The sequence below is a fragment of the Lacerta agilis genome, chromosome 5 (assembly GCF_009819535.1).
Source record: "Lacerta agilis isolate rLacAgi1 chromosome 5, rLacAgi1.pri, whole genome shotgun sequence".
Lineage (NCBI taxonomy): Eukaryota > Metazoa > Chordata > Lepidosauria > Squamata > Lacertidae > Lacerta > Lacerta agilis.
The window spans coordinates 72,261,950-72,287,119 of record NC_046316.1 but is presented as its reverse complement, the minus strand read 5'-3'; the positions used below and the strand labels follow the sequence as shown (position 1 = coordinate 72,287,119).

Here is a 25,170-nt window from a genome sequence, read left to right as displayed (position 1 = left end):
TATATAACACCACGTTCACTATTTGTTGCATTTCCTAGGCGCATTTTATCCTGACAACACCTCAGGTTTGCAAAAGAAAGATGATGCCGTGCAACCAGGAGAACAGTATGTGTATAGATGGGAGGTAACTGAAGATCATGGTCCAGCAGCAGGTGATAATAACTGTGTGACCAGAATTTATCACTCACATATAGATGCCCCAAAGGATGTTGCTTCTGGGCTTGTTGGACCTCTGCTCATTTGTAAGAAAGGTAAGGGAAATATGGAAAACGACAGAGTGCTGTTTCCCTCCCCCCCCCTCAAGAAACGAGAGTCAGAGAATCTTATCTGTTTGCAGTTCATGAGTTGTGTTGCTGAGATTTTATCTGAAGTTTATCTGTGTGAGTCACATGTGCTCCTCATTTCTCTGAGAGGTGAGTAGCTTCAAGGAGCAAATGCAACACAGGTTTTGGTTTCCTTTGAAGGAGAGAGCACTGGAAGGTCATGACTTTGTTTATTAATATACAAGCAGAGAGTAGGTGGAAGCAAACAGGATGTGTGTTCCTGCCAAGCGGAACCCACTGCTTCACATCAGATCTGCAGACAGAGTCGCCCAGCATCCTCTGATGTTTCTATAGCCAACAACCAACTCTGTTTCTTCCTGCCTCTCTTTCTCTCTGTCCCCAAACTGCTGCTTCTTATGGTTCTTCAAACACACAAACATCTTACACAAGCCTCTTTCTCACAATTGCAGTGTGTGTGTGTTTGTCATCTTCCGTTCTCTGATAGTTCCTCCATATCTGTTGTGTGTGTTTGTGTGTGTGTGTGGTTTCTAAACATTTCATCAGCTGTTGCACCCAACCTAACTGTCCTGGATAGCAATAGACTGACCACTGTTATTCATACTGTAGAAACCTCCAGATGACTCAGCTGCTATTCACTGCATGAGGGGTTGCCTTTAGAGATTATTTGAACTATTTGGAAACTTTAATTGGTTAAAACAACAACAACAACAACAACAACACTCCTTGATAGTTGACCAGCAAACACATTAGGGTTGCCATGTGTCCTCTTTTTTCAGCAATAAAATTTGGGACAAATTGCATTTATTTGCTTTGAATGGTCGTCATAGCATCCTCTTTTTTTGCTCTTCAAAATATGGCAACCCTAAAACACATCTCACCTGTTCTTAAACAGCTGGCTGCTGGTCTGCTCTGTACTGTCTGCTGGTCTGTTTCTGATCACAGTTCAAAGGTTTTGGTTTAATCCTTTCAAGACCTGTACAGCTTAGGATCTGGGAATCTAAAGGACCATCACTCCCACGGGAACTTGCCCAAATGTTGAGATTGTCTTTGGAGACCTTTAGATATAGAGAGTGGGTGACCACTGGGGGAAATTCCTTTTCAATAGCAACATCACATCCAAGAACATAAGGCTGCATCTCAGAACTGGAAAAGAGCCTTATTTGATCAGAAAATCCCATCTAGTCCCACCACCATTCCGGTTCATTTGATGGTCTCAAGTTCTAGTTTTGTGATTTTAGATTTGTTTGATGTTGCTGATCCATTTAGGGCGGGGGTCTGCAACCCGCGGCTCCGGAGCCGCATGCGGCTCTTTGACACCTTTGCCGCGGCTCCAGGCAGGGCCAGTGCATTTAGTGCCAAAATGTAGGGGTGCTGTGCCGCACTGCTGGCCCGCCTGCGCCCACCCACTTCTCTACCTTGCCGGCAGCTGTGCTGCTCATGCGTGCCTCGTTTTGTGCCAGCGCAGGCACAGCAGCAGACCGCAGCAGTTTCCCTCCTGTGTTTGGCTGCTGCGATTCGACGAGGCGTGACGACTCGACAAGGTAAGGAGGCAGCTGCGGGCTGGGCCAGGGGCGGCGGGTGAGGGCGAGGAGGAAGCCCTCTTTTTAAAAAGTGGAAGAGGCCCCCGGGGGCGGGCGGTGCCAGAGGAGGTGAGGAGGACCCCCTTGCTACTGGGCCTTTGGCTCTTCCTTCTGCTCCGGAGTCGCCGGCCGGATGATGGCGCGGGAAAAAGCTCAGGGGACGACCGGTCCCGGGCTCTGTTTCGGGGGCGCGCAGGAGACTTCCCTTAAGCAGTGTGGCGAAAGGGGCCCGAGCATGGGCGTACCGACGGGGGGGCAGCGGCCCAGGGCCCCCCTGCCCCCCCTAGAAGAGGGCATCCCCCTTCCCATGTTTCAGTCGAAGGGTTTTATCCATTCTGAAGGAATGTTTTCCCGCGCCTTTAGGGGGGACGTGATCAGCCCCCTGCTTCAGCCCCTCTCAGCTGCCTTGCCCAGCCCCTCTGCTGGCCAATAGGGCTGGCCGTGGGGCGAGAGCATTCTAGCAGCGGCGGCAGTGCTGTTCATGGGGCGGAAGTATTCTGGGGGGTTGGATTTCCCCTTCTAGATTTGCCCCTGCAGCGTCAGGCGTACGGACGGTTCCTTTAATACAGTGCTTGTTGTTTGGCTGGGGGGGGGGAGCGTTTCGTGATATTTTGCCATTTTGCCTTCATTACCTGCTCTTCATTACCTGTCTAAATTGTGCTATGAGCTTCTGGGTCTATACTTGGTACTTGCATCCGTGTTGGGCAGTGGCCCACATGTTGGAGGTCAACATTTTTGGTGGGTAAAAAACTTCATGTTTTAAAAGTCACCCTGCTGCATTTTAGAATTGCCCTTTGACTTAAGGTAAGAAACAATATATGCAGTGTTATATTTGTTTTAAATGTCGCAATGGTTTTGCGGCTCCCAGTTTTTTCTCCCCTTCGGAAACGGGTCCAAGTGGCTCTTTTTGTCTTAAAGGTTGCAGACCCCTGATTTAGGGTGTGTTTTAGCCAATATCTTTAACGTGTGTGTGTGTGTGTGTGTGTGTGTGTGTTTTATAGCTGCCTTGAACATTTTTATTTCACATTGAAGGGTTTGCTATAAAATATTTCAAATAAATAACCCCATATGTCCCTCTTGGCACTTTCCCACCTGAGTGAATGCCTACTATTCATGCACATGGAGAAAAACAAAAGAGCTGCATTTTCAGACACTGTAGCAGAAAATGGGTTGGCCTCCCCATCATACACCACTGGTGGGCATTTTTCTGGTAACGAATAGCTGGGAGACAAGAATTTCAGCAGGTAAATGTGCAAAATGTGTCCTTTGTTTTCCTTAGGTACACTGCAGGGTGGAAAAGATAAGGATGTCGATCGAGAATTCGTCCTGATGTTTGCTGTGATGGACGAAAACTTCAGCTGGTACTTAAATGAGAATATCAAGAAATACTGCACTGAACCTGACAAAGTTGACAAGAATGAGGACTTCCAAGAGAGCAATAAAATGCACTGTAAGATTACCTTTCAGAACAAATTGTTTCATCCTTTTAAGAACCTTCTTTGCAACATGTATGTGTGCGCATAACATTACATGTAAGTTCCATAGATATTCACAACTTAGGCAAGATATTGAAAGTTATCCACAGCAACAGGCAATCAAGAGGTATACTATCCCTGAACATAGATGCTTCTGCCATAGTGAATCGTTTTTATATTGCTCCACACAAATATCTATGGTGTATGTGTTACTCTAGACTGTACGGTTTTTTTTAAAATATATATATGGCACCTGTTCAGAAGCTAAGTAGCTGATCAGTAGCTGAATGACAGACTGCTTAAATGCCCCAAGTTAGTCACTCTGAAGATTCTAAAAACAAGTACAAGATATAGAGTGGGCATCAAAATTCAGTGGGTCTCTTGCAAGTTTCCACTAACAGACCCAGACCAGCAAGGGCTGATTGGTGATGGGCCCTTATAAATCTCTGAGCTATTGGCAGGTGTGCAACAACACCAACTTCTCATGTCATGCCTGGGGTCAATATATTAGGTATAATAATCAATTAAGTGAAATCTACGACATCAGTGTTCTAGATCTAAAGTGGGTTCTGCAAAAAGAAAGCCTGTTTCAGAGGTAGAGTTTTGCTGATTCCACCTCATCATGATTGATGGCGAGGTTTTTTTGTTTTGTTTTTTGTATGCTAAATCCAAGATGCTGGTGTTAACCTTTAAAGCCATGAATGGTTTGAGACCTGGGTACTTATGGAATGGCCTTTTTCCATTTGTTCCAAAACCATCAGTCTCAGGAGGTGAGGATGGTGTCAACCAGGGGTAGGGCCTTGCTAAGTGAGTTCCCCATCACAATGCTTCTTCAGGCAGTTATTGAAGACCTGGCTTTTAAAAAATGCCTTTGGTTAATTAACTTTTGCTGGTTCAATTCAATTTGTGCCGCTGCAATCCGTAAATAGATATTGCTAACATATTAATTTGAATATACTCAGTTTTTTGGGGGGGCACCATGGTAGTTTGAAATAATCTTTTAACTTTTCCTTTTAAAGCAATCAATGGATATATGTATGGGTATCTTCCCAATGTCACAATGTGTGCGGAAGAAAATGTGAAGTGGTATCTTTTTGGAATGGGTAATGAAGCCGATATCCATTCAGCCTATTTCCATGGGCAAGTCTTGACAGAAAGGAACCATCGAATTGACACGGTCAGCCTCTTCCCAGCTACCTTCGTGGATGCTCTCATGGTGCCAAAGAACAAAGGGCAGTGGCTGCTTAGCTGTCAAGTCAATGATCACATAGAAGGTACAAACAAAGGGCACTCTCTCTGGGTTTCTTTTTGCATACCAAATAATTATAAATATTTTCAAGGTTCTGAAAGGTGTGTTCTCAGCATAGGGTTCACTCCTTAAGAAAGTAGTAAGATTGAGTCAGGCAAAAGGACAGAGACTTTACATCAGGGTTGGAGAACCTCTGGCCTTCCAGATTTTGCTGAACTACAGGCTCCCATTATCCCTGGGGATTAGCCATGCTTGATAGAGCTGGTGTGCATTGTAGTTCAGCAACATCTGGAAGCCCAAAGTTTTCCCATATCTGTAAATCTGGGGTAGCTCCCTTTTTTGTTCAAAGCGCCAGCTTCATCCTTGACCAACCCACTGGGGCCCACATGCCAGCAGTGGGTGTGGTTGGGGATTGGGAAGGAATTCATCAAACTCAAATTGCAATTAATCAGATCTGGGCAGACCATGACATGGGTTGGATCATGGGTCTACAGAATCCACAGCCCCGCAGAATCCTTTACAAGGTTGCTGCCTCTGTTCCTGTAAAAGGTGTCTCTGACTTTTAAAAGTAAAGGTAAAGGGACCCCTGATCATTAGGTCGTCATGTCCGACTCTGGGGTTGCGGCGCTCATCTCACATTACTGGCCGAGGGAGCTGGCATACATCTTCCGGGTCATGTGGCCAGCATGACAAAGCCGCTTCTGGCGAACCAGAGCAGCGCACGGAAACGCCGTTTACGTTCCCACCAGAGCGGTACCTATTTATCTACTTGCACTTTGACGTGCTTTCGAACTGCTAGGTGGGCAGGAGCTGGGACCGAGCAACGGAAGCTCACACCGTCGCAGGGATTCAAACTGCCGACCTTCTGATCTCTGGAAAAAACAGGCAATACAGCCTGAAACAGCTGGCTGGTGACGCTCCACAAATGGGGCTCTTTGTCGCTGCATGCTTTAAATCCAATATAGGAAGTCCCCTTGAGAGTGATGGGCCCTTGATGACATTTCATTGCTTTCAGGAGGAATTGAACAGGTGAAAACAAGTCTGCAACTAGGGAGCAATTCATGTCACTCTCTTTACCAAATTTGCTTAACTGAGCTGCTCAGATATACTGAATAAAATTATAAGGTTCTGATAAAACATGAAAGACAGGCTTCTCCAATCTTGTGGCTCCCAGATGCTTTTGATTACGTCTCCCGTCAGTCTAAGCCAGGACAGCTGCTTCCTGGGGATGTTGGGAGTTGTGGTCAAAAAAATCTGGAGACCACCAGGTTGTAGAAAGCTGCTGCAGACTCTTGCTGATCAACACAAGCAAGTGGATGCTCATAGCTATTGCAGTGCTTCATGTTAAGATGATTCTTCATGAGGAGATATGGGTCTGGGCTCACTGAAACAAACCTTTAACTTTAAGGAGTATTTTATCTGTTTGCAGATATTCACAGAATTTGAAGTATTCTAATGCCATGTGTTCTGTCTTTCTTTTCTTCAGGCGGCATGCAGGCCATTTTTGAGGTAAAAAATTGTAATAGCCATATCCCCTCTCCCAAGAAGAGCACCATAGCAAGGCACTATTACATTGCAGCAGAGGAACATGTGTGGAACTATGGCCCATCTGGAATAAATAACTTCACGGGGGAACCATTAATTCTGGATGAGTAAGTATTGCCTTTTAAGCTATCAAGCAAACAGCAGCCAGATGATTGCATGGGGGGGAAAAGTGTGCTTCCAATGCGCTCACCAGCAGAGCTGTTCTATCTTAGTAAGCAGCTGTCTAGGAGGGGTGTGTGGAGCAGTCCAATCCAGCAGCGCCTTTCATTTGTTCGTATGTTCATAAATTTTTTTAGCAAGGAGGGAAGGATAGAGCCAAGTCTGCACAAGAAGATCTGGCCCAGGTCTGGTACCAGCCCCTGGCATCCTAGGGCAGCTGCTGTGGATCCAGTGCCCCCAGAGGACCCACCAGGGCTTATACTTACCTTGGGTTCTCAACATCATGCAGCTAGGCTTGTGAGCTTCAATTACAATTACAAGGCATGACACTACATTAGGCACTCTTTGGTATTGTGGGAAATTAAAATGGCAGCTCCCAGCTGTTCTTGGGTTCCCATTGCTGCAGCTATGGGGAGGCCCATTAATATAAGAGGGGTCCCTGCCCTAGCCCTACCCTTTGCCTTGTGTATATCAGTTGCTTCAGGGACACGGGTGGCGCTATGGTCGAAACCACTGAGCCTCTTGAGCTTGCCGATCAGAAGGTCGGCGGTTTGAATCCCCATGATGGGGTGAGCTCCCGTTGCTCTGTCCCCGTTCCTGCCAACCTAGCAGTTCGAAAGCACGCCAGTGCAAGTAGATAAGTAGGTAACACTGTGGCAGGAAGGTAAACAACGTTTCTATTTGCTCTGGTTTCCGTCACAGTGTTTTGTTGTGCCAGACGCGGTATAGTCATGCTGGCCACATGACCCAGAAAGCTGTCTGTGGACAAACGCCGGCTCCTTTGGCCTGAATGCGAGATGAGCGCTGCAACCCCATAGTTGCCTTTGACTGGACTTAACTGCCCAGGGGTCCTTAACGTTTATGTTTACCTTTACCTATCAGTTGCCTCAGTGGTGGATGGGAACATCATACCCCTCAAGTGCCCCAATTAAATTGGGACACTCCGTTTTTTTGAGCTCTGTGCTTTCTTGTTGGTCACGTGACCCAGAAGACGCACATCCTGGCTTTAGGTCTGGACTTGTCGGAGGGTGTGGAATGTGAGAATCTGGTAGGCTCTTCTCCTTCTTTGCTGCCACAGTTGAGGCCATTTACTGCAAAGGTGATGCGATTTGGAAAGAGGAAGGTTAACGTGATAGAAATGATTCCTAGAGAGGAGAGACAGGGAAGGGAATGTCACCAGCAATCTAGGAAATACAGTGGTGCCCTGCTAGACGAAAATAATTCGTTCTGCGAAAATGTTCGTCTAGCGGGTTTTTCGTCTTGCGGAGCGGCAATGACAGCCGCGCTACGCAAAACGGAAAAAAAAGACGAAAATTTTTCATCTTGCAAGGCAGCCCCATAGACTTTTTCGTCTAGCGGGGCAGCCTTCCGCTAGACGAATGCCTTCGTCTAGCGAGTTTTTTGTCTAGCGAGGCATTCGTCTAGCGGGGCACCACTGTAGAGCAATCTACACAGGTCATGACTAGCCGGAACAGCAGCACAAGAGGGGAAATTGTGCAGCTAGTCCATTGATTTTTTAAAAAAAATTATTCAGAATGTCATGTAAAGAGTCAGTGAATGGAAGTGTGGCTAGTCCATAGCAAATTCCCTGTGTGGAAGCAAATGTTGTTACCTTTTGCTCCTTTAAAATCCCTTCATTGTAGTTCTTCCATGCTGCCAGTAAGCCTGATCATTTGGGCCTCCAGGTGGAGTCCTACCGTCCAAATCACTTTGATTCCAAGTTATGCCATTCAAAGCCAAACAACAGAAGAAATTAGGATGAGATGAAGACTGAACAATTTTAGTATGGTGCAGAATGTCTTTCTCTTTGCCGTTACCTGAATGCAGCTCTTGAAAATAATTTGTGTTGCTGCACAGGGAGTCCAAGACATTTTTTGAAAAAAGCGAACAAAGGATTGGTGGATCTTACAAAAAAGCTCTTTTCTTTGAGTATACCAGCAGTGACTTTTCACAGCGCCGGAAGAGGCTCCCTAGTGAAGAACACCTTGGGCTTTTAGGTAAGACAATTTTTAGCCTCTGACAATCAAAAGCAGAGGGGATTTTCAGTTTCCTAGGCTGAGTCTTTCATGGCTGAAGACAGCACACCTTTTGAGAGGTAAAAGTAATGGTGTCACTAGTTTGTTGTCTGATTACTGCAAAGCAGACTTGACGCTAAAGAAACTGAAACAGTCATTTAATGCAGGAGTGCGGAATAATAATAATAATAATAATTATTATTATTATTATTTATACCCTGCCCATCTGGCTGGGTTTCCCCAGCCACTCTGGGCGGCTTCCAACAGAATATTAAATGCAATAATATATTAAACACTAAAAGCTTCCCTAAGCAGGGCTGCCTTCAGATGTCTTCTAAAAGTCTGCTAGTTGTTTTTCTCTTTGACATCTGGTGGGAGGGTGTTCCACAGGGTGGGTGCCACTACCGAGAAGGCCCTCTGCCTGGTTCCCTGTAACTTGGCTTCTCATAGCGAGGGAACCTCCAGAAGGCCCTCGGCACTGGACCTCAGTGTCCGGGCAGAATGATGGGGGTGGAGACGCTCCTTCAGGTATACTGGATGAGGGAACATCATGCCCAGAGTCAAAATGCCACTGTCATGGCTCCCATTCAAGGACCCTGTGCTCAGGCTCTTGAGTCAGTTGTTAGCATTAAAAGTTTTATTCCAAAATTCACTACAGCACCCAAACTTAAGTGGGGTTACTGGTTACCAAGTCAGGAAGCATGGCAGATAGGTAGAAAAAAGACATTGACACAACATTTGACGCACTCTTTGAGTATTCCCTTCGAAGAGCAGGGTGGGCACTTTCCTTCATGTGGTTGAGGTCTGAAGACTCAGAACTGGGGACTCAGCTACATTAGTAAAGAAACAACGAATTGAATGTATTTTAAACATGTAACACCAGATGGTGTCAGAGAGCAGGAATTGTTTAAAACAACATTTCCCATAGGATTTCTTTTCCCTTAAAAAAAATGATCTTAAGTTCTGACTTATCTATAGTGTTTTTCCACTCTGGGAAAGCAAGTAGGCTGGGCATGTGGAGTCTGTTCACACCAGTGCAGTCACTCCTGCATTTTTGGTGATGGAGGTAGAGACGATAGGGCTGACTCACGGTCAGGTTTATCCCTCTGTGCCTCCCCTGAGGACAGTAAATCTATGTTGTCAGAGGGCGCTGCCAGGGGCACCACATTGACTGGCTGGGATACCCCAATGACATTGAGGCAGGCCATTTTCCTGAAAACCCATTTGGCCCTTCTCCCGGGTCTAGGTCACCACCTACTGATCTGCTGGACCTCTCCCTGGGGCCAAAGTCCTCCACCAGGTCCTGTTGATCACCTCCCACTCCATTGGGCTCCTCCCATGGGTCAGATTCCTGCAGTTCCTTGACCTCTTCCTTCCCGTCTGACCATTCCCACCAAGATGTTTCCATGGCAGGGTGGGGTCATGACAGCAGCTTGCCAGATGATGCTTGGGACCCTTCCTAAGCCACATCTCCATACAAGCTTTGTACCACACCTTATTCATGTGCTTTTGCTGGGAGAAGAAGAAGAAGAAGAAGAAGAGGAGGAGGAGGAGGAGTTTGGATTTGATATCCCGCTTTTCACTACCCGAAGGAGTCTCAAAGCGGCTAACATTCTCCTTTCCCCACAACAAACACTCTGTGAGGTGAGTGGGGCTGAGAGACTTCAAATAAATGTGACTAGCCCAAGGTCACCCAGCAGTTGCATGTGGAGGAGCGGAGACGCGAAGCCGGTTCCCCAGATAATGAGTCTACTGCTCTTAACCACTACACCACACTGGGAGGCAAGTGTGTTTGAGCTGCAACCATGATTAAGATAAAATAGTTTTAATTTGTGTTGTTGGGTTTGTGTGATTTTTAACTAGGACCTGTCATGAGGGCAGAAGTTGGTGAGACCATCCAGGTGACGTTTCTAAACAGGGCAACACACCCTTTCAGCATTCAGATGCATGGGCTGAGCTACAACAAAGACAACGAGGGTGCCTTCTACAACACCATCTCTGGAGGTGAATATTGCATCCATTGGAGGAGGTAAACCAACTTTCTTAACATGCTTCCTATGGTACAACTACTTAAGGGCATTTCTTTCTTGATTATGAACTTAATGTAGGACCTGCAAGCCCATCTTCACATGTGAATCCTGGAGAGAAATTCACGTATGAGTGGGAGGTTCCTGAAAACGTGGGTCCTACTCCGGAAGATCCAGATTGCCTTACTTGGATTTATTATTCAGCATCGGATTCAATCAAGGACAGCAGCTCAGGCCTAGTGGGCCCATTCTTGGTGTGCAGGAAAGGATCACTGCTTCCTTCAGGGAAACAGGTAATGCAGGAAGAATTGAAATCCTCCTCTTTGCATCACCGACCTTTTTGGGATTTTGAGAAACTATGGTGTGTTTTAGTCACAAAATGGCTGCTTTGGAGGCATAGCACGTTAGCCTACAAAATGGCTGTTGTCAGACCATAGCATAATGGCTGCCACATCTTAAAGACAAAATGGTGTGGGCATACTTCTCCCCACCCCATCAGCCCCACCACCAATGGGAGAAAGGCACCTACATCAGCCGCCACCATGCTCCCTCATAGATAGAAGTGCTTTTCTTCTGAACAGAGGAGCAGAAGAGAGGGTAGGCATCAAATCCTGGCATCGAATGGTGTGTGGTCATTTTTAAGGAGACGTGTTCTATGTAGAAGAGACTGAGCCAGTGAAAACAGGAGGTGAGCAGGGATTTATTTAATTTTGAGGAGATATTTACTGAGACCTTTCTTGGGTGCCATACTGGGGGGACACTGGTGTCTGTGGGCATCACATTGACTCATTGCCTTTGCCCCACTGCTTTCCTCCAGAAAACATTTTCTTCAGCACTTTCTTTAGTTGGAGCAAACACCAGGGGTGCCAACTTAAATAAAATATTGGGGGCTCTCAGGTAAGCCCCCTCCCCGACAGATCACAAGATGCACACCCACACCATTTGAATGACAGTGCCCATCAACTTAGGGGGGGTCAGCCTCCTATATTTTATTGGGGGTGGGGGGCAAAGGGACCTTATCCCCTAGGAGTTGGCTCCTATACATAGAAGACTCAATTGATGTTTGCTCCAGTTCAGCGGTAAACAGTGAGTTTTCCTGAGGGAAAGCGGCAAGCAGATGTGTGGGTGAGCCCTGACTTTCTAATCTCCAGCAGCATAGGAAGTCATTTGCTGGGTGATTTGAAAAAGAGCACCCCAGAACTAGAAAAGCGTTTGTAAGGATGTTTCATTACTTGGATAAGGAGCTGCACGTTGTTTTACAGATAGCTAGCCCCAGCCAATTTAATAGCGTTTTCCCACATGTGTCCCCCACCCCCACACTTTTGCACTTGCTCTTTTCCACAGAAAAATGTAGACAAGGAGTTTTTCCTCCTCGCCACAGTATTTGATGAGAACCTGAGCTGGTATCTGGATGACAATATTGCGCTATCTGTAGGAAATCCTACGCAGATTAATAAGGAGGATGAAGATTTCCAGGAATCCAACAAGATGCATTGTAAGTTTACCGTTTTGTTTTGTTTATTGAAATGATGAAGGCAAATTCTCTCATGGACCACAGCACGCCAGGCACTCCTGTCTTCCATTGCCTCCCGCAGTTTGGTCAGACTCATGTTGGTAGCTTCGAGAACACTGTCCAACCATCTCGTCCTTACATAGGTGCAAGTCCCCAAAATGGGCATTCTGGGGGCATGGCAGAGGTGGAATAAGGAGAGACTTGTGCCTATTTCCAACCTTGCTTGTGCTCAGTCACATGATCCAGTCACCAGGATCTTAGCCAGCAAAGTGTGGCATTAGTAAAATTCCTCCTGAAAGGAGTTTAGTTAGAATTTCTATACTTGGAATTGCTCTGTGTTTCTCAGCGAGTAATGGGGAATGAGATTGCAGTCTTAACATTCTCTCTTTCCTTGGGCAATAGGAGAAATCAAGAAGCCACTGTTCCATGAAATAATTTTTCATGCAGCGCATAAACTATGGCACTCACTCCCACAGGAAGCAGTGATGGTCACCAACTTGGATGGCTCTAACAGAGGATTAGGCAAATTCACAGAGGAGAGAGCTATCAGTGAATACTAGCCATATTGGCTGCAGTCAGAGGAAGCAACACTTCTGAATATTAGTTGCTGGAAACCACAGGAAGGAAGAATGCTGTTGTGGTTGGATCCTGCTTATGGGTTTCCTGTGGCCATTGTGGAACATGATGCTGGACCAGATGGGCAATTGACCTGATCCAACTGGCTTTCCTTATGTTGTTAGATTCATTAATTCCAGTGAGTCTGAGTAGGACTTAGCTGAATCCAACCCTAAGATTCTATGATTCACTCCTGTGTGACTTGGAGCAGAATCCAGATAAGACAGCAAATATGTGTATAGATGCATGTTTAATTAGATGTAAGCCCTATTAGCAGAGTGCAATTTATGTCTGAATAAAGATACATAGGATTGGACTACATGTGTTATTAAGTATTTCAAATAGATGGAAGATGATGGCTTGTTTAATTTGCAAAAACTGTAAGCACATAATATGCATCTTTCCTTTTTGCTATTGAACTATATTATGTTAGTTGTGGGATTTTGACACTGAATGTGTTTAAGCATCAATTTGTACCCTTCTTTTGCAGCCTTAAATGGATACATGTATGGAAACCAGGAAGGCCTTCAGATGTGTAGTGGAGACACCGTTTCGTGGCATTTGATTGGCTTGGGTTCAGAGGTTGACATTCATGGAATACATTTTTCAGGAAATACCTTTTTGACTAAAGGAGCAAGAAAGGATACAGCTAATCTCTTTCCACATAGCTCTCTCACAGCTCTTATGAAGCTTGACTCAGAAGGTGAATAACGACAATTGTACTCACTAATTTTAAACTCTTGCCTAGACATCCCAGCCATACATTTGGTTATATGAACTTCTCAGTTTACAGTCTCTGGACCAGCAAATTATTTCTAAAAGGGGGAAACCGAGTCGCCATCTCTCCTTAGTCCTGTACTTAGTTTGAAGAAAACTGAACTATGGAACTCTCACCCCAATGAAATTTCTGTGGCAGAGTTGAGCAATTTCCAAAGCGGGGTTAGATATCAATGGAAAATTATACCAGTAACTGCTAGCTGATTGTGCAAAACTCTGCCTCCATCCAACACTGGTTGGCTCTACCTCTGCACCACCATTTTGTGACTGGTGGGCCTTGGCAATTTTCAGCTTTCTCAAGTGGGCCATATGTGTAAAAAGCTTGGGAAACCCCTGCTCTAGCTCAAGTCTAGGAGGTGGTCTAGTGCGCACTCCTGTTGGAAATGCTAAGAATTAGTAAAGAATTAGTGGAGCATGTTTGGAGTTGGTTTTTCTCTCTTTTATCCTTCTCTTGAGAACCTTCAATTGTGTAATGAGTAAATGGTATCCTGGTCCTTCTCTTTCCTGTTGAGTGTGACCCATGGGTAGGCAAACTAAGGCCCGGGGCTGGATCCAGCCCAATCGCCTTCTAAATCTGGCCCACGAACGGTCTGGGAATCACCGTGTTTTTACATGAGTAGAATGTGTGCTTTTATTTAAAATGCATCTTTGGGTTATTTGTGGGGCATAAGAATTCGTTCATTCCCCCCCCCTGAAAATATAGTCCGGCCCCCCACAAGGTCTGAGGGACAGTGGATCAGCACCCTGCTGAAAAAGTTTGCTGACCCCTGGTGTGACCCTTTGCTTGGGACAAAAAGATAGCTGGTTTATTTATTTTTTTTAAAAATTATACTTGTCTCTGAATCCTCAATGTGTTAATTTGAAAAATATTCCACTTGACCTGCTTCTTCATCTTGACCAATTTATATAGTACACATCTCGAGCTCGGGACACCCATTTCAGGAAAGCTGATAACATAATAAGTGTTTTAGTCTTTAACACTCCACAATACGCTTTGTTGTTTTTGCTGCAAGAGACTATAGTTTGCTAAGGGTGTTAGGGACTGTAGCTCTGAAGGGTTTCCAGGATCCTTTGCTTTTTCAAATGCTTGATGCGTACGTAGCCTAACGAGGGCCAGACCATCACATTTCCTAGGCGTGCTTGGTTGGTTTCATTTGTTTGCTTTGTTTCTCCAGGGGTATTTGAAGTGGCCTGCATGACTACAGATCATTTCACAGGGGGTATGAGACAAAACTATGAAGTGAGGAAGTGTGCTTCATCACCAGAGGATAATGAGGTATATACCCATGAAAAGACCTATTACATTGCAGCAGTAGAAATAGAATGGGACTATTCCCCCAACAGGACCTGGGAGCAGGAGAGGCATCACTTCCATAATGAAAGGTAAGGCCAGAGCAAACAATAAATTCCTAGAAAAGCATATCTGAGATTGCTCACTTTTCCTTTCCATCCTTTTGTAGCAGGCATGGATACATGGATCCCAAGTGGTTGGACTAGGCTTGGTGAGACCCAAGTCGAAATCTTCATCAGCCTAGTCACCAGCTGTTAGCCTAACCTACCTCACAAATTTATTGTGAGAATTAAAGGTGCAAGGATGCACCTTAAGGATATCCTTAAGCTCTTTGGAGGAATGGTGGGAGAAATAAAACAATACTTCTCTCCCATATTTAAATGTAAAATGTAATGAATGCATAGCAAACAATAATCAGGCAGTGGTGATAATAGAGCGTGAGGAAATGCTGTTTACCTTCCCGCTGCAGTGGTACCTATTTATCTACTCATGTTGGTGATGCTACTATGAAATATACATTTCATGCAGATTTCATAGGGAACATTTTTTTTCCTGCTTCCAGCTTCCCTGTGTGGATTATTTCATGAATGCACAAGAGATGAGTTTCTTTTTGATGTAGAATGCAAAAAAAAATTAGGACTGGCACAACACATCTCTATATCATCTCCGAGGACAGACAAACCCTTTGATTAACACAAAGCCACATTCGCAGAGAGTAGTAATGGGCATTGTTGACTCAAGACCTAGAGTCTTACAATACCAAAGCACTTAAGATGCAACAGGATTTTAAGTTTACCTTTATTCCTCTATTTAAGTTTCCACCCACTGTTTTGCTGATAAGGTCTGCCATTCTGTAAAGCAGCCTTCTCCAACTGGATACAATTCAGATACATGAACAGTGGTCAGAAACGGTTGGAGTTGTAAGATCTTCTAAACCTGGCCAGGCATGCAATGACTCATGCAACGCAACCCTTGCTTTTAAGCACGGAGCTGCAGGCACTTATGTCTACCAGTCTCTGGTTAAACTCTCATCACAGGGAGATGGATTATTGCTCCAGAATAGCTATGGACTTTTCTGACATGACTTACTGAGATAGTGTGGATGCAATTTAACAGGTCAGGTAGGCCTGCTGGAGGCCAAGATCGGGACCTCTCAGGTAAACTGGTCCTCTGGAAAGTCAGACATGGAGCAGATATTCCCTGTGTTTGCTCCCTCCTGAGCTTCAGTCTTGTTCTGCAGGCGTGTCCCAGGGCAAGGGTGGTGGGGAACTTATCATAGTGGAAATTGTCCCGGCCAACTTTCCAGCAATGGATGGGGCCAATCCCCAAAGTAGATGGGGCAAGACACCTCACACACAGTCACACTGTGCTCCCCTTTCCTAACCATAACATGGAGATGCCAACCAGCCATAAGCAGAATGGCATCCCATGAGTTCCTTCCTTTAACTCAAGGGCGGGGGATCTTAGGCCCAGTGACCAAAGGTGGCTCTCAAAGCCTGTCTATCTAGTCCTCAGGAATTTGCACTCTCCTTTTGTGTTTTTGCCTGACTGAAATTCGTCCTTGAACTCTGATAATGCCTTTTGAGAGCCAGTGTGGTGTAGCGGTTAAGAGTGAAAGACTCGTAATCTGGTGAACTGGGTTCGCGTCTCCGCTCCTCCACATGCAGCTGCTGGGTGACCTTGGGCTAGTCACACTTCTTTGAAGTCTCTCAGCCTCACTCACCTCACAGAGTGTTTGTTGTGAGGGAGGAAGGGAAAGGAGAATGTTAGCCGCTTTGAGACTCCTTCGGGTAGTGAAAAGCGGGATATCAAATCCAAACTCTTCTTCTTCTTCTTTTGCCTACCTGGTTGGAGGATGGAGAGCGGCCTGTGTGTTTGTGTAAAACACAATTTCACATTTGCAGCTAAATGATGCCTGGAGCTTTTGACCAGTGCTTCTTAACTTTATTGGTAATTATATTCAAATGTATCCTTCACTTTTCCCCCCTTCAGCCCAGGGAATCCATTCTTAAATAAAAATGATAAGTTCATTGGGTCAAAATACAAGAAGGTTGTTTATCGAGAATATACTGACAAATCATTCAGCACCGCCAAAGAAAGGAAGGAAGAAAAAGAGCACCTGGGAATTCTAGGTACTGGCTTTATAAATGGCAAGAACAGCTATTGAACGTTATATTGGCATGAACTGAATTTTGCCGTGTGAGTCAAGTAAGGATGAGAGGAGGCAGCAGCTTCTGTACGTCACAATCAGCACTTCTTTTTTTATGTGCTGCATCTGCAGGGCCACAAGTTCCTCATCACTGTATTAAACTGTGGGTTAGCATTATGCTTGAACCAGATCAATGACATTGTAGATAAAGTTTAAGACTTAACACTGGATTTAATCCAGAAAAAAATAAACCTGCTTACTACTACTACTACGAATAATAATAATAATATTTATTATTTGTACCCCGCCCATCTGGCTGGATTTCCCCAGCCACTCTGGGCAGCTTCCAACAAAAATCAAATACATTAAAATATCACACATTAAAAGCTTCCCTAAACAGGGAATTAAAGTCACTTGAATTTAAGTACACTGTTAAGTGCTTAAGAGCCCTAGCAATTTAATTTGAGCCTTAAGTGTCTATAGGTTTCCTTTGCACTGATCAGCCTTTGCAGTTTTGTTTTCCAAAGCACTTTGGAATTTCCTTTAATGCTGTGCCTTAGAGAACATATTTGTTTTTAATCTCTCCAAGGTCCACTACTTGTTGCAAATGTTGGGGATGAAATCACAATTATTTTTAAAAACATGGCCTCCAGACCTTATTCTATTCATGCACAAGGAGTGAAAACTGACTTTGTGGAAGCAGCCGAAACCAGTTCAGGTAAGAGTCTCATTCGTTATTCCTCTCACTTTTTAAAATCTTGTTTTCCTTGCCTCAAGGTCTGTAGAATGGGGATGATGATGATGATAATAATAATAATAATAGGATGAAAGAAGCAGAAAATGTGGAGCTGGTGAAAGGACTTAATTCCTTCTGTTCAATTTTATGCAAAAACGTTTGGAAGATGATATGATTTAGCGTTGGTGAATCTGAAGGGGAAGGGTGTGCAACCACCAATAATGCCTATCTTGTGTCTCTCATCATAGGACACAATCCTAACCCTAGGCCACCAGTGCAGGCAGTTCTGCGCCCCCAGCCCAACTGCTCACACCAGCCAGGGCAGAAGGTGGAGAGCAGAAAAAATATCCCTGTGCTACACCAGTTTTCAGGCTACTGCAGTACACAGGCCTGGAGGAGGCGCATTCTTGTCACATGGTGGGAACAGAGTCAGCACAGGATCCAGTCCTGGCCATGAAATGCTGCTTTTGGGGGCTTTCTGCCTGTCACCCACCATCAGGGATGCCATCAGTAGTAGCTTCCACCCACTTGTGATTTGGATGGGTGCACTGGGGTGCTCCTCACTGCCAGGGCTTCCCTGCCGATGTGGGCAGAGGGACAGCCTCATTGGATGCCCTTAAGTTTTAGTGTTATGAGAGAGTGAGGCAAAAGTTTCCTCTATTCCCCTTTCTCCATGCTATGCATGATTTTATCTATTTTAAATATCTGTTTCATACAGGTGCAGTAAGAGAGTATGTTTGGAAAATACCACAGAGATCTGGTCCTGGGGAAGGGGATTCCGACTGTATCCCTTGGGCATATTACTCAACTGTGGATAAAGTTAAGGTGTGTTTTGAATGGCTGTTACCAAATCCATTCCCTTTCCTGGGCACAGAACACTTCTTCACCAGCCCCCCTACATTGGTTTCATTCCTTACTAAACGACGACTCATCTGACTTTGTTGAAATCTTGATGGAGACAATTGGCCCCGTGTAATCTGGTGTTTCTGGAAGCAGAGCTTTTAAGGGCGGCGGGAGGAAAATGTAGAGGTTTTCAAATTACTTTGTTTGGAAGTGGCAAGCCAACTTTCATCTATAATGGATGTGTATAGAAGGGGTTGGATCCAGACTAGGTTAGTCACACTTAGGTCCCATTTAAATTAATCTGAAAATTTAGTCATGATTTAAATCTCATTGATCTCAATGGGACCTAAATGTGACTAACATAAAACTGGATCTAACCTTTTAAATATATAGCAACGTAGGCCAGAAAAAATATGGGGCCATGGTGGTGGAGCTGCCATTTCCGAAGCCTTGTCAGGCCCACACCAACCAGGGTTAGAAGGTTGTGGGGCAGATTCCTCCCTCCTTGGTTTCCAGATATGACTAAGGAGTGGTAGCAGCAGAGCTTTCCACTGCTGCAAGTAGGAGGCCTTTAGAAGGAGACTTCCAGAGGTCTCCATCTGTGAAGGATATCTGCAGGATCCAGCAGCCCCTTGGCCAGCCTCCCAGAAGCTTAAACTTATCCCAAGCACTTGATATGGGCCAATATTTTGTCAGATGCTATTTCCCCACCCCCATTATTTTAGTAACGGCAATAGGTAATTATATCCTTTTTTTTCTTTTTTTCTTTTAGGACCTCTACAGTGGATTAATTGGGACACTGTTAGTCTGTCGCAGGGAGCATGTACCCTTACTTTCCACATCTGCACAGCCTATGCGATTTAATGTTCTTTTTTTGGTGTTTGACGAAAACATGTCTTGGTACTTGGATGAAAATATCAACACTTACTCTGTCAACCCAGAAGGTGTGAACAAAGAAGACGAGGAGTTTATCGAAAGCAATAAAATGCACGGTACGTTTCTAAGGCGGTGGCATATTTCCAACACCCACAATTGCCAGTCATTAATCAGACATTCTGTGTTCATTACATTTGCCACATACATGCCAAACTGTATGGCATAGGGTTGTATTATGAGGAACAGCTTAGGGAGCTGGGTATGTTTAGCCTGGAGAAGAGAAGGTTAAGGGGTGATATGATAGCCATGTTCAAATATATAAAAGGATGTCATATAGAGGAGGGTGAAAGGTTGTTTTCTGCTGCTCCAGAGAAGCGGACACGGGGCAATGGATTCAAACTACAAGAAAGAAGATTCCACCTAAACATTAGGAAGAACTTCCTGACAGTGAGAGCTGTTGGACAGTGGAATTTGCTGCCAAGGAGTGTGGTGGAGTCTCCTTCTTTGGAGGTCTTTAAGCAGAGGCTTGACAGCCATCTGTCAGGAATGCTTTGATGGTGTTTCCTGCTTGGCAGGGGGTTGGACTGGATGGCCCTTGTGGTCTCTTCCAACTCTATGATTCTATGATTCTATTGCAGCTCTTGGGTCCTTTTCTCTTTTGGATGCTGGGCTCCAAACACCCTGCTCGCTTTGTTTCCTTCACGGATGGCCTCCTGTAATTCAGTAGGCAGAGCGCATTTGAGGACCAGCCCTACCATTGGCTTCTTTGTACTGAAATCCACATGTTCTGTCGAAGAGATTTTTTCCTTCATGATAAACTTCTCTTTCCTTAGCCATTAACGGAAAGCTGTTTGGAAACTTGCATGGCCTTACAATGCACGTTGGAGATAAAGTCAGCTGGTACTTAATGGGGATGGGGAACGAAGTGGATATGCACACAGCACATTTCCACGGCCACAGCTTCGACTATAAGGTAAGATGATTGGTTCCTGCCTTTAATTTTAAACCTAGTGTTGGAGGAAAGATAATGTGTTTTTTTTTGGAGAATGTTCTTAGTCAACTGAATATACAAACCTGCTTTATGCCCAACTGCCCCAGTGTTTTCTATTCTGACCAGCACAGCTTTCAGCTGACAATATTGCCTGCCATCTTCTTACCTGATGTAATGTTGTCAGTGGCAAGCAACAAGGACGCATTGGTGGTTTGTTTGGGAATAGGGCAAGAGTGGGTTTGGGCAGATCCACAGCAGGCGTTTAAAGCACATGACTTCCCCCAAAGAATTCTGGAAAAATGAGGGATGGGCAAATCTGTTGTGTTTTGTTTCTCTCTGTTTCCATTGTTAAGTTTAGTTCTTCACATTTAGACATCAATATGTTGAAATGGTTGGGGTAACCCAGTCAGATGGTTTGGGGTATAAATGGTAAAATTATAATAATTATAATAATAATTAAGGTCCTCATGAAAATTTGCATTTAGTGTAAATTTCTCCTTTTTGTATGCAATGTTGCCTAATATACACATTTTTACAAAGCAATTCCCCATAATATAATGCGTTTTTGCTTGTTATTTTCACCAATATATGCATTTTAATGCACACTTTACTTTAACATACACATATTTGCACACATTACTTGGGTAAAGAACTGCATTGCAAAATTCAGAGAAGTGCAAATTTCAAATAGTTATAAACTGAAACAAAATTCTACCTCGTGCAATAAAGCGAAAGTAGGCATAGATGGCTCTCACTTATTTTTTAAAAAATTAAGTTGCCGGCATTTTTGTTCCAATTATATAAGTTTCCAGTACAAAGACATTCAAAGTTCTGCCACAATATCCTTAACTCATTTTATTTTATGTCTTCCAATGAATTGCTTCAAAGACACTGCAAAAATGTTTACTGATGTAAGGTGGTTGTTTTTTGTGCTTGCCCTAAAAGAACACCAGAACCTACCGGGCCGATGTCTTTGATCTGTTTCCTGGGACTTTTCAAACTGTTGAAATGTTGCCCAAGTATCCTGGGACTTGGTTATTGCACTGTCATGTGACCGACCACATCCATGCTGGCATGGAGACCACCTACACTGTGCTCCCAGAACAAAGGTAAGCAGTCACCAATTGTGTTCGAGGAAATACGTTGCACTTGCGAGGCCTACCAGTAAGTAGGGAGATTTATGGGAAGGAGGCTGCAAGGGTGCTTCAACGAGCTGTGCAAAATAGAATTTGGGAAGGGGCTTCTGAAGACCTCAGGGCAAAACAGAAGTTCACCTGACACCATCGTAACCCGTCAAAATGTAGCCCGTGAAGGGTGGGGAAATTAAACCGTCAGCTTAGAAAGACTCCACATCCCTGAGCTACAGCAATCTTGTGCTGCTCCCCACATCAGAAGAGCTAACTGATGTTATCTTCTGCCAGCTGCACAATTGAGGCTGACTCAGTGGCAGCTGAGCCCATTGGGTGAGTAAGGCAGGATAGACCATGATAGATGGAGCTAAGGATAACAACAGACAAACTAACGATATCAACCTACAGCAGACGAAGCTTAAGATCTGCTCCCCGCCCCCCCCCATTAACAGTGACCACATATACCCAACTGTTGCATTCTTCAAGTGGCGTTACTTCCTCTCTTTTCAGAAATAAATCCAGCAGCAAGGATCCCACCCTCTACCTCACCTCCATGATTCTGTTGCTTTGTGTAGCATTTCTATGACTCCGCCAAGTGCTGCTGCTTCCATCTGCCACTCAAGTTCCTACCCATGAACTTTTTAACATCCCCTGAGCCTATTTTTTTCCATTGCTTATTTCCACACCAGGAAAGGATTCACCTGCTAATCTCTTCCATTGTGCTACGTTTATAGATGCTATAAATAAAACCGTGGTAGGGGGAAATGCCAGCAACGACATTTAAGCAACGCACACGCTAAATAAAACACAGCCAATCTACTCAAGACTTTTTCGGTTCTTTTTTCTATGAATAGTGTGTGTTGCCAGCCTTAGTTGGGGGTGCGGTAGGGGACAAAATCCAAGCTATATTCACTCTCTCATTTTGAATCTCACTTCTGTTGACGTGTACATCTCACTCACCCAGTTGTTATTAGACAGCATGCATTTCTCCCTCCCCCCCCCCCAAAGAAAAGTGAAGCTATAATTGCTGCTGGTTTAAAGTAGCTTGAATCCAGGCAAGTATAGCATAGTTTAACAGGGAAGCTTTTAATATTTGATGAATTATTGTATTTTAATATTTGCTGGCAGCCACCCAGAGTGGCTGGGGAAACCCAGCCAGATGGGCGGGGTATAAATAATAAATTATTTATTTATTTATTTATTTATTTATTTATTTATATTAATTAACAGCACCTCTTGAGAGATTTGCAAGTGCCTTAATAATGTAAAAGCACAGTATATACATGCACACACACACACACATTCAACACCACACCTGCTTTCCCAAATGCTTACAATACAGAGTCAGTTCTCTGTTAATACATTCCTAAATACCCCACTGCACACCCATTGGCTTAACTATGCTTATAAACGCATGTTGCCCAAATGCATGCTCCCTCCCTATGCAGCTCTAATCGAGCCACAAAGCAGCATGCCCTCAAGCATACGCCAACACCTTTGTAACATACAATTTCTGCAACCGTTAAATATTTCAAATTTCATAATATCTATTAGATTCTATAGCTCCAGCTAAAGCTCTGTATAGAACAAATGTGTCTAAGCAGGTGTCCTGCCAGGGTTTCTAAAGTGGTAGAGGTGTCCCCCTTTTTCAGAGCTATAGAGTTTTTGCAGCACACTGCTGGTGGCATTAAATATCTTGGGGAGCTCTGTTTTGCACTAGGTTTGAAGTGTGCATTTCTAGGACTGTTGAATACTAAAGGCAGGGGACTGGGAGAAAAAAGAGGGTTTTTTTCCTGCACACCTATAGCATTTCTGTCCTACACATCAAAGGAAGAAAGTGGGTTAGTTGGAAAGAATTGTCTAGAGTTATCAGGGATTGTTCTACAGCAGTTGAGGGACACCAGTCCTGTGGATTTGTATTCCTGTCCTTCCCAGTGGGTAAAGTTATGAGATTTGTCACAGCTAAGGGTGACACAATTAGTCTGACACACATGAGCTTCCGTCTCACACATACCTTGCCAGCACTGGTTCCTGCTGTTTCTGGACATTGGATAGCATTGGGCACAGTAAGCCATGTGTTGGTAACCTCAGGCTTGGACTGCTGTAATGTGCTTTCCGTGGGGCTATCTTTAAGGTTCGTTCCGCTACAGCCGAATGCAGTGTCTCACTACCATGAACCTATGAAAGAACTGTGCAGGCTGCCAATATGCTGCAGAGCCAACTTTAAGCTGCTTTTCTTGCCTTGAAGCCGTAAACAAGTAGGGATCTGAATACCTCAAGGAATACTTTCTCCCATATAGCCCTGCCCATATATTATTTGAATGAGGCCCATTTGGCTCTACCACAGCCTGCTGAGATTCATCTTGTGGCAACCAAGGGCAGGGCCTTTTTAGTCACGGCACCATTTGTGAAAACACATGCTAAAGACTTTTTTATTTGCCCAGGCACTTGCTGGTTATTAATGCCAAGACTTTAGTAGAATTGGCTGGTTTTCTTCTTGTGGTTTTTTTTACTTTAAAAATATGTTATTTTCATGAGAAGTTACCCGTGACTGTGATTTGTTTTAAACCATTTTGAATTTTAAATTGCTGTAAGCTGTAAGTCACCCTGGAAACCTATAGTGAAGGGCAGGTAAGAAATCCACTGAAATAGTAATAATAGTAACAATTATCATTATATGTTGTCATGAACCACCCCGGGCATTTCCAATGAGTGGTTGTATAGAATTCTTTTAAAAAAATAATCAAATCAAATTCCTACTCCCTTGTGGGGATGGACAGTGGAGACCTTAACCTTCCTGTTCCCATTATCCTGTTGCAGCCAAGGTGGCTGCAATTTGAATCTGGACTTACTTTCTGTGCAAATAGGTTTATTAATATCTAAAATTAGTTGGATATGCCACCCAATTTTAATGTCTTTCTAGTTTAAAGAATAGAAGGACCCACTTTGTTTTTTTGATTATAAGTTGTTTTACATTGTTTTTAGTATTGTGTTTTAGTTGTTGCATCCCACCCTTGTTTCCCAACAACAATAAACACAACAAAGCTTACTTCTCAGCAGTTTGTCGTTTTGCCTGTATACATTACAAAACCAATAATACACCTATATATTTTATACACCCACACACCCCTACCTGATAATACCTTACAAGTGAAATGGACCCTAGCAGCCTCATACTTGATACTGCTCAGGAACTCAAATAAAAAAATCAGTGCAGATTACTGTTCTGAAAGGTTCCGTCCATCATCTTGATTAAAAACGGCATCCAATTGTATCCAGACAGACAAAAAAAAAAAAAACCTGTCTCTGGAACCATAATTCAAAGCTTGGTTGTATCTTCAGAGATGTTTAAATGCATACTGAGCCGACAAACGACTTTTAAAAATATATAATAGAAATTAAAATATGCATTTATTCGAACCAAGCATGAATTCACAATCCCATTTGGAATTTATGGTCAGATGCAGTAATGCCTCTGAATACCAGTTGCTGGAAGCCATAGCAGGGTAGAACACTCTTGTGCCTGGGTCCTGCTTGCAGGTTTTGCATAGGCATTTGATTGGTCACCGTGAGAACACAATGATGGACTAGATGGGCCATTAGCCTGACCCAGCAGGGCTATTCTTACATTCTTTTTATCATTTTACAGGGTTGACAGAGGGCAAGTGAAGGTGGTGCCATGAGCTACACTTCTCTCATATCTGAAAGGCCTTGGGGGGGAAAAAAACCCTGATCTTCAATGACACGATGGAAACTGATGTTGAACAGGCCAAGTGGCTTTTTAAAATCCCTGCTGAACATACTGTAATAGAATTTTCAAACAAAAGGACTACTCGTTTCATAGATGTTCCACTAAAGAAATTATTGTCATTGCCCTCTCTAAAAATAAACCAAATGTGAAGGTTCATGGCACTT

General features: G+C 44.1%; 1 protein-coding gene across 2 annotated transcripts in view; it reads left to right on the top strand.

The window, feature by feature from the left end:
• The window catches only part of CP (ceruloplasmin), a 31,695-nt gene extending 6,722 nt beyond the window's left edge, over positions 1 to 24,973 (top strand). The window contains exons 3-19 of one of the 2 annotated variants that reach the window (XM_033150419.1): positions 39 to 251; positions 3,144 to 3,314; positions 4,359 to 4,613; positions 6,075 to 6,240; positions 8,150 to 8,289; positions 10,171 to 10,311; positions 10,416 to 10,627; positions 11,679 to 11,829; positions 12,953 to 13,165; positions 14,415 to 14,622; positions 16,523 to 16,662; positions 17,269 to 17,397; positions 18,134 to 18,240; positions 19,031 to 19,250; positions 19,968 to 20,107; positions 21,071 to 21,234; positions 24,905 to 24,973. In XM_033150419.1, the coding sequence (XP_033006310.1) occupies positions 39 to 251; positions 3,144 to 3,314; positions 4,359 to 4,613; positions 6,075 to 6,240; positions 8,150 to 8,289; positions 10,171 to 10,311; positions 10,416 to 10,627; positions 11,679 to 11,829; positions 12,953 to 13,165; positions 14,415 to 14,622; positions 16,523 to 16,662; positions 17,269 to 17,397; positions 18,134 to 18,240; positions 19,031 to 19,250; positions 19,968 to 20,107; positions 21,071 to 21,234; positions 24,905 to 24,938 (2,804 nt within the window). In that variant the 3' untranslated portion in view covers positions 24,939 to 24,973. Of the gene's footprint in view, positions 1 to 38; positions 252 to 3,143; positions 3,315 to 4,358; positions 4,614 to 6,074; positions 6,241 to 8,149; positions 8,290 to 10,170; positions 10,312 to 10,415; positions 10,628 to 11,678; positions 11,830 to 12,952; positions 13,166 to 14,414; positions 14,623 to 16,522; positions 16,663 to 17,268; positions 17,398 to 18,133; positions 18,241 to 19,030; positions 19,251 to 19,967; positions 20,108 to 21,070; positions 21,235 to 21,765; positions 22,078 to 24,904 lie in introns of those variants that run through there. The other variant, XM_033150418.1, reaches the window with a different exon arrangement.
• The last annotated feature ends 197 nt before the right edge of the window (positions 24,974 to 25,170 follow it).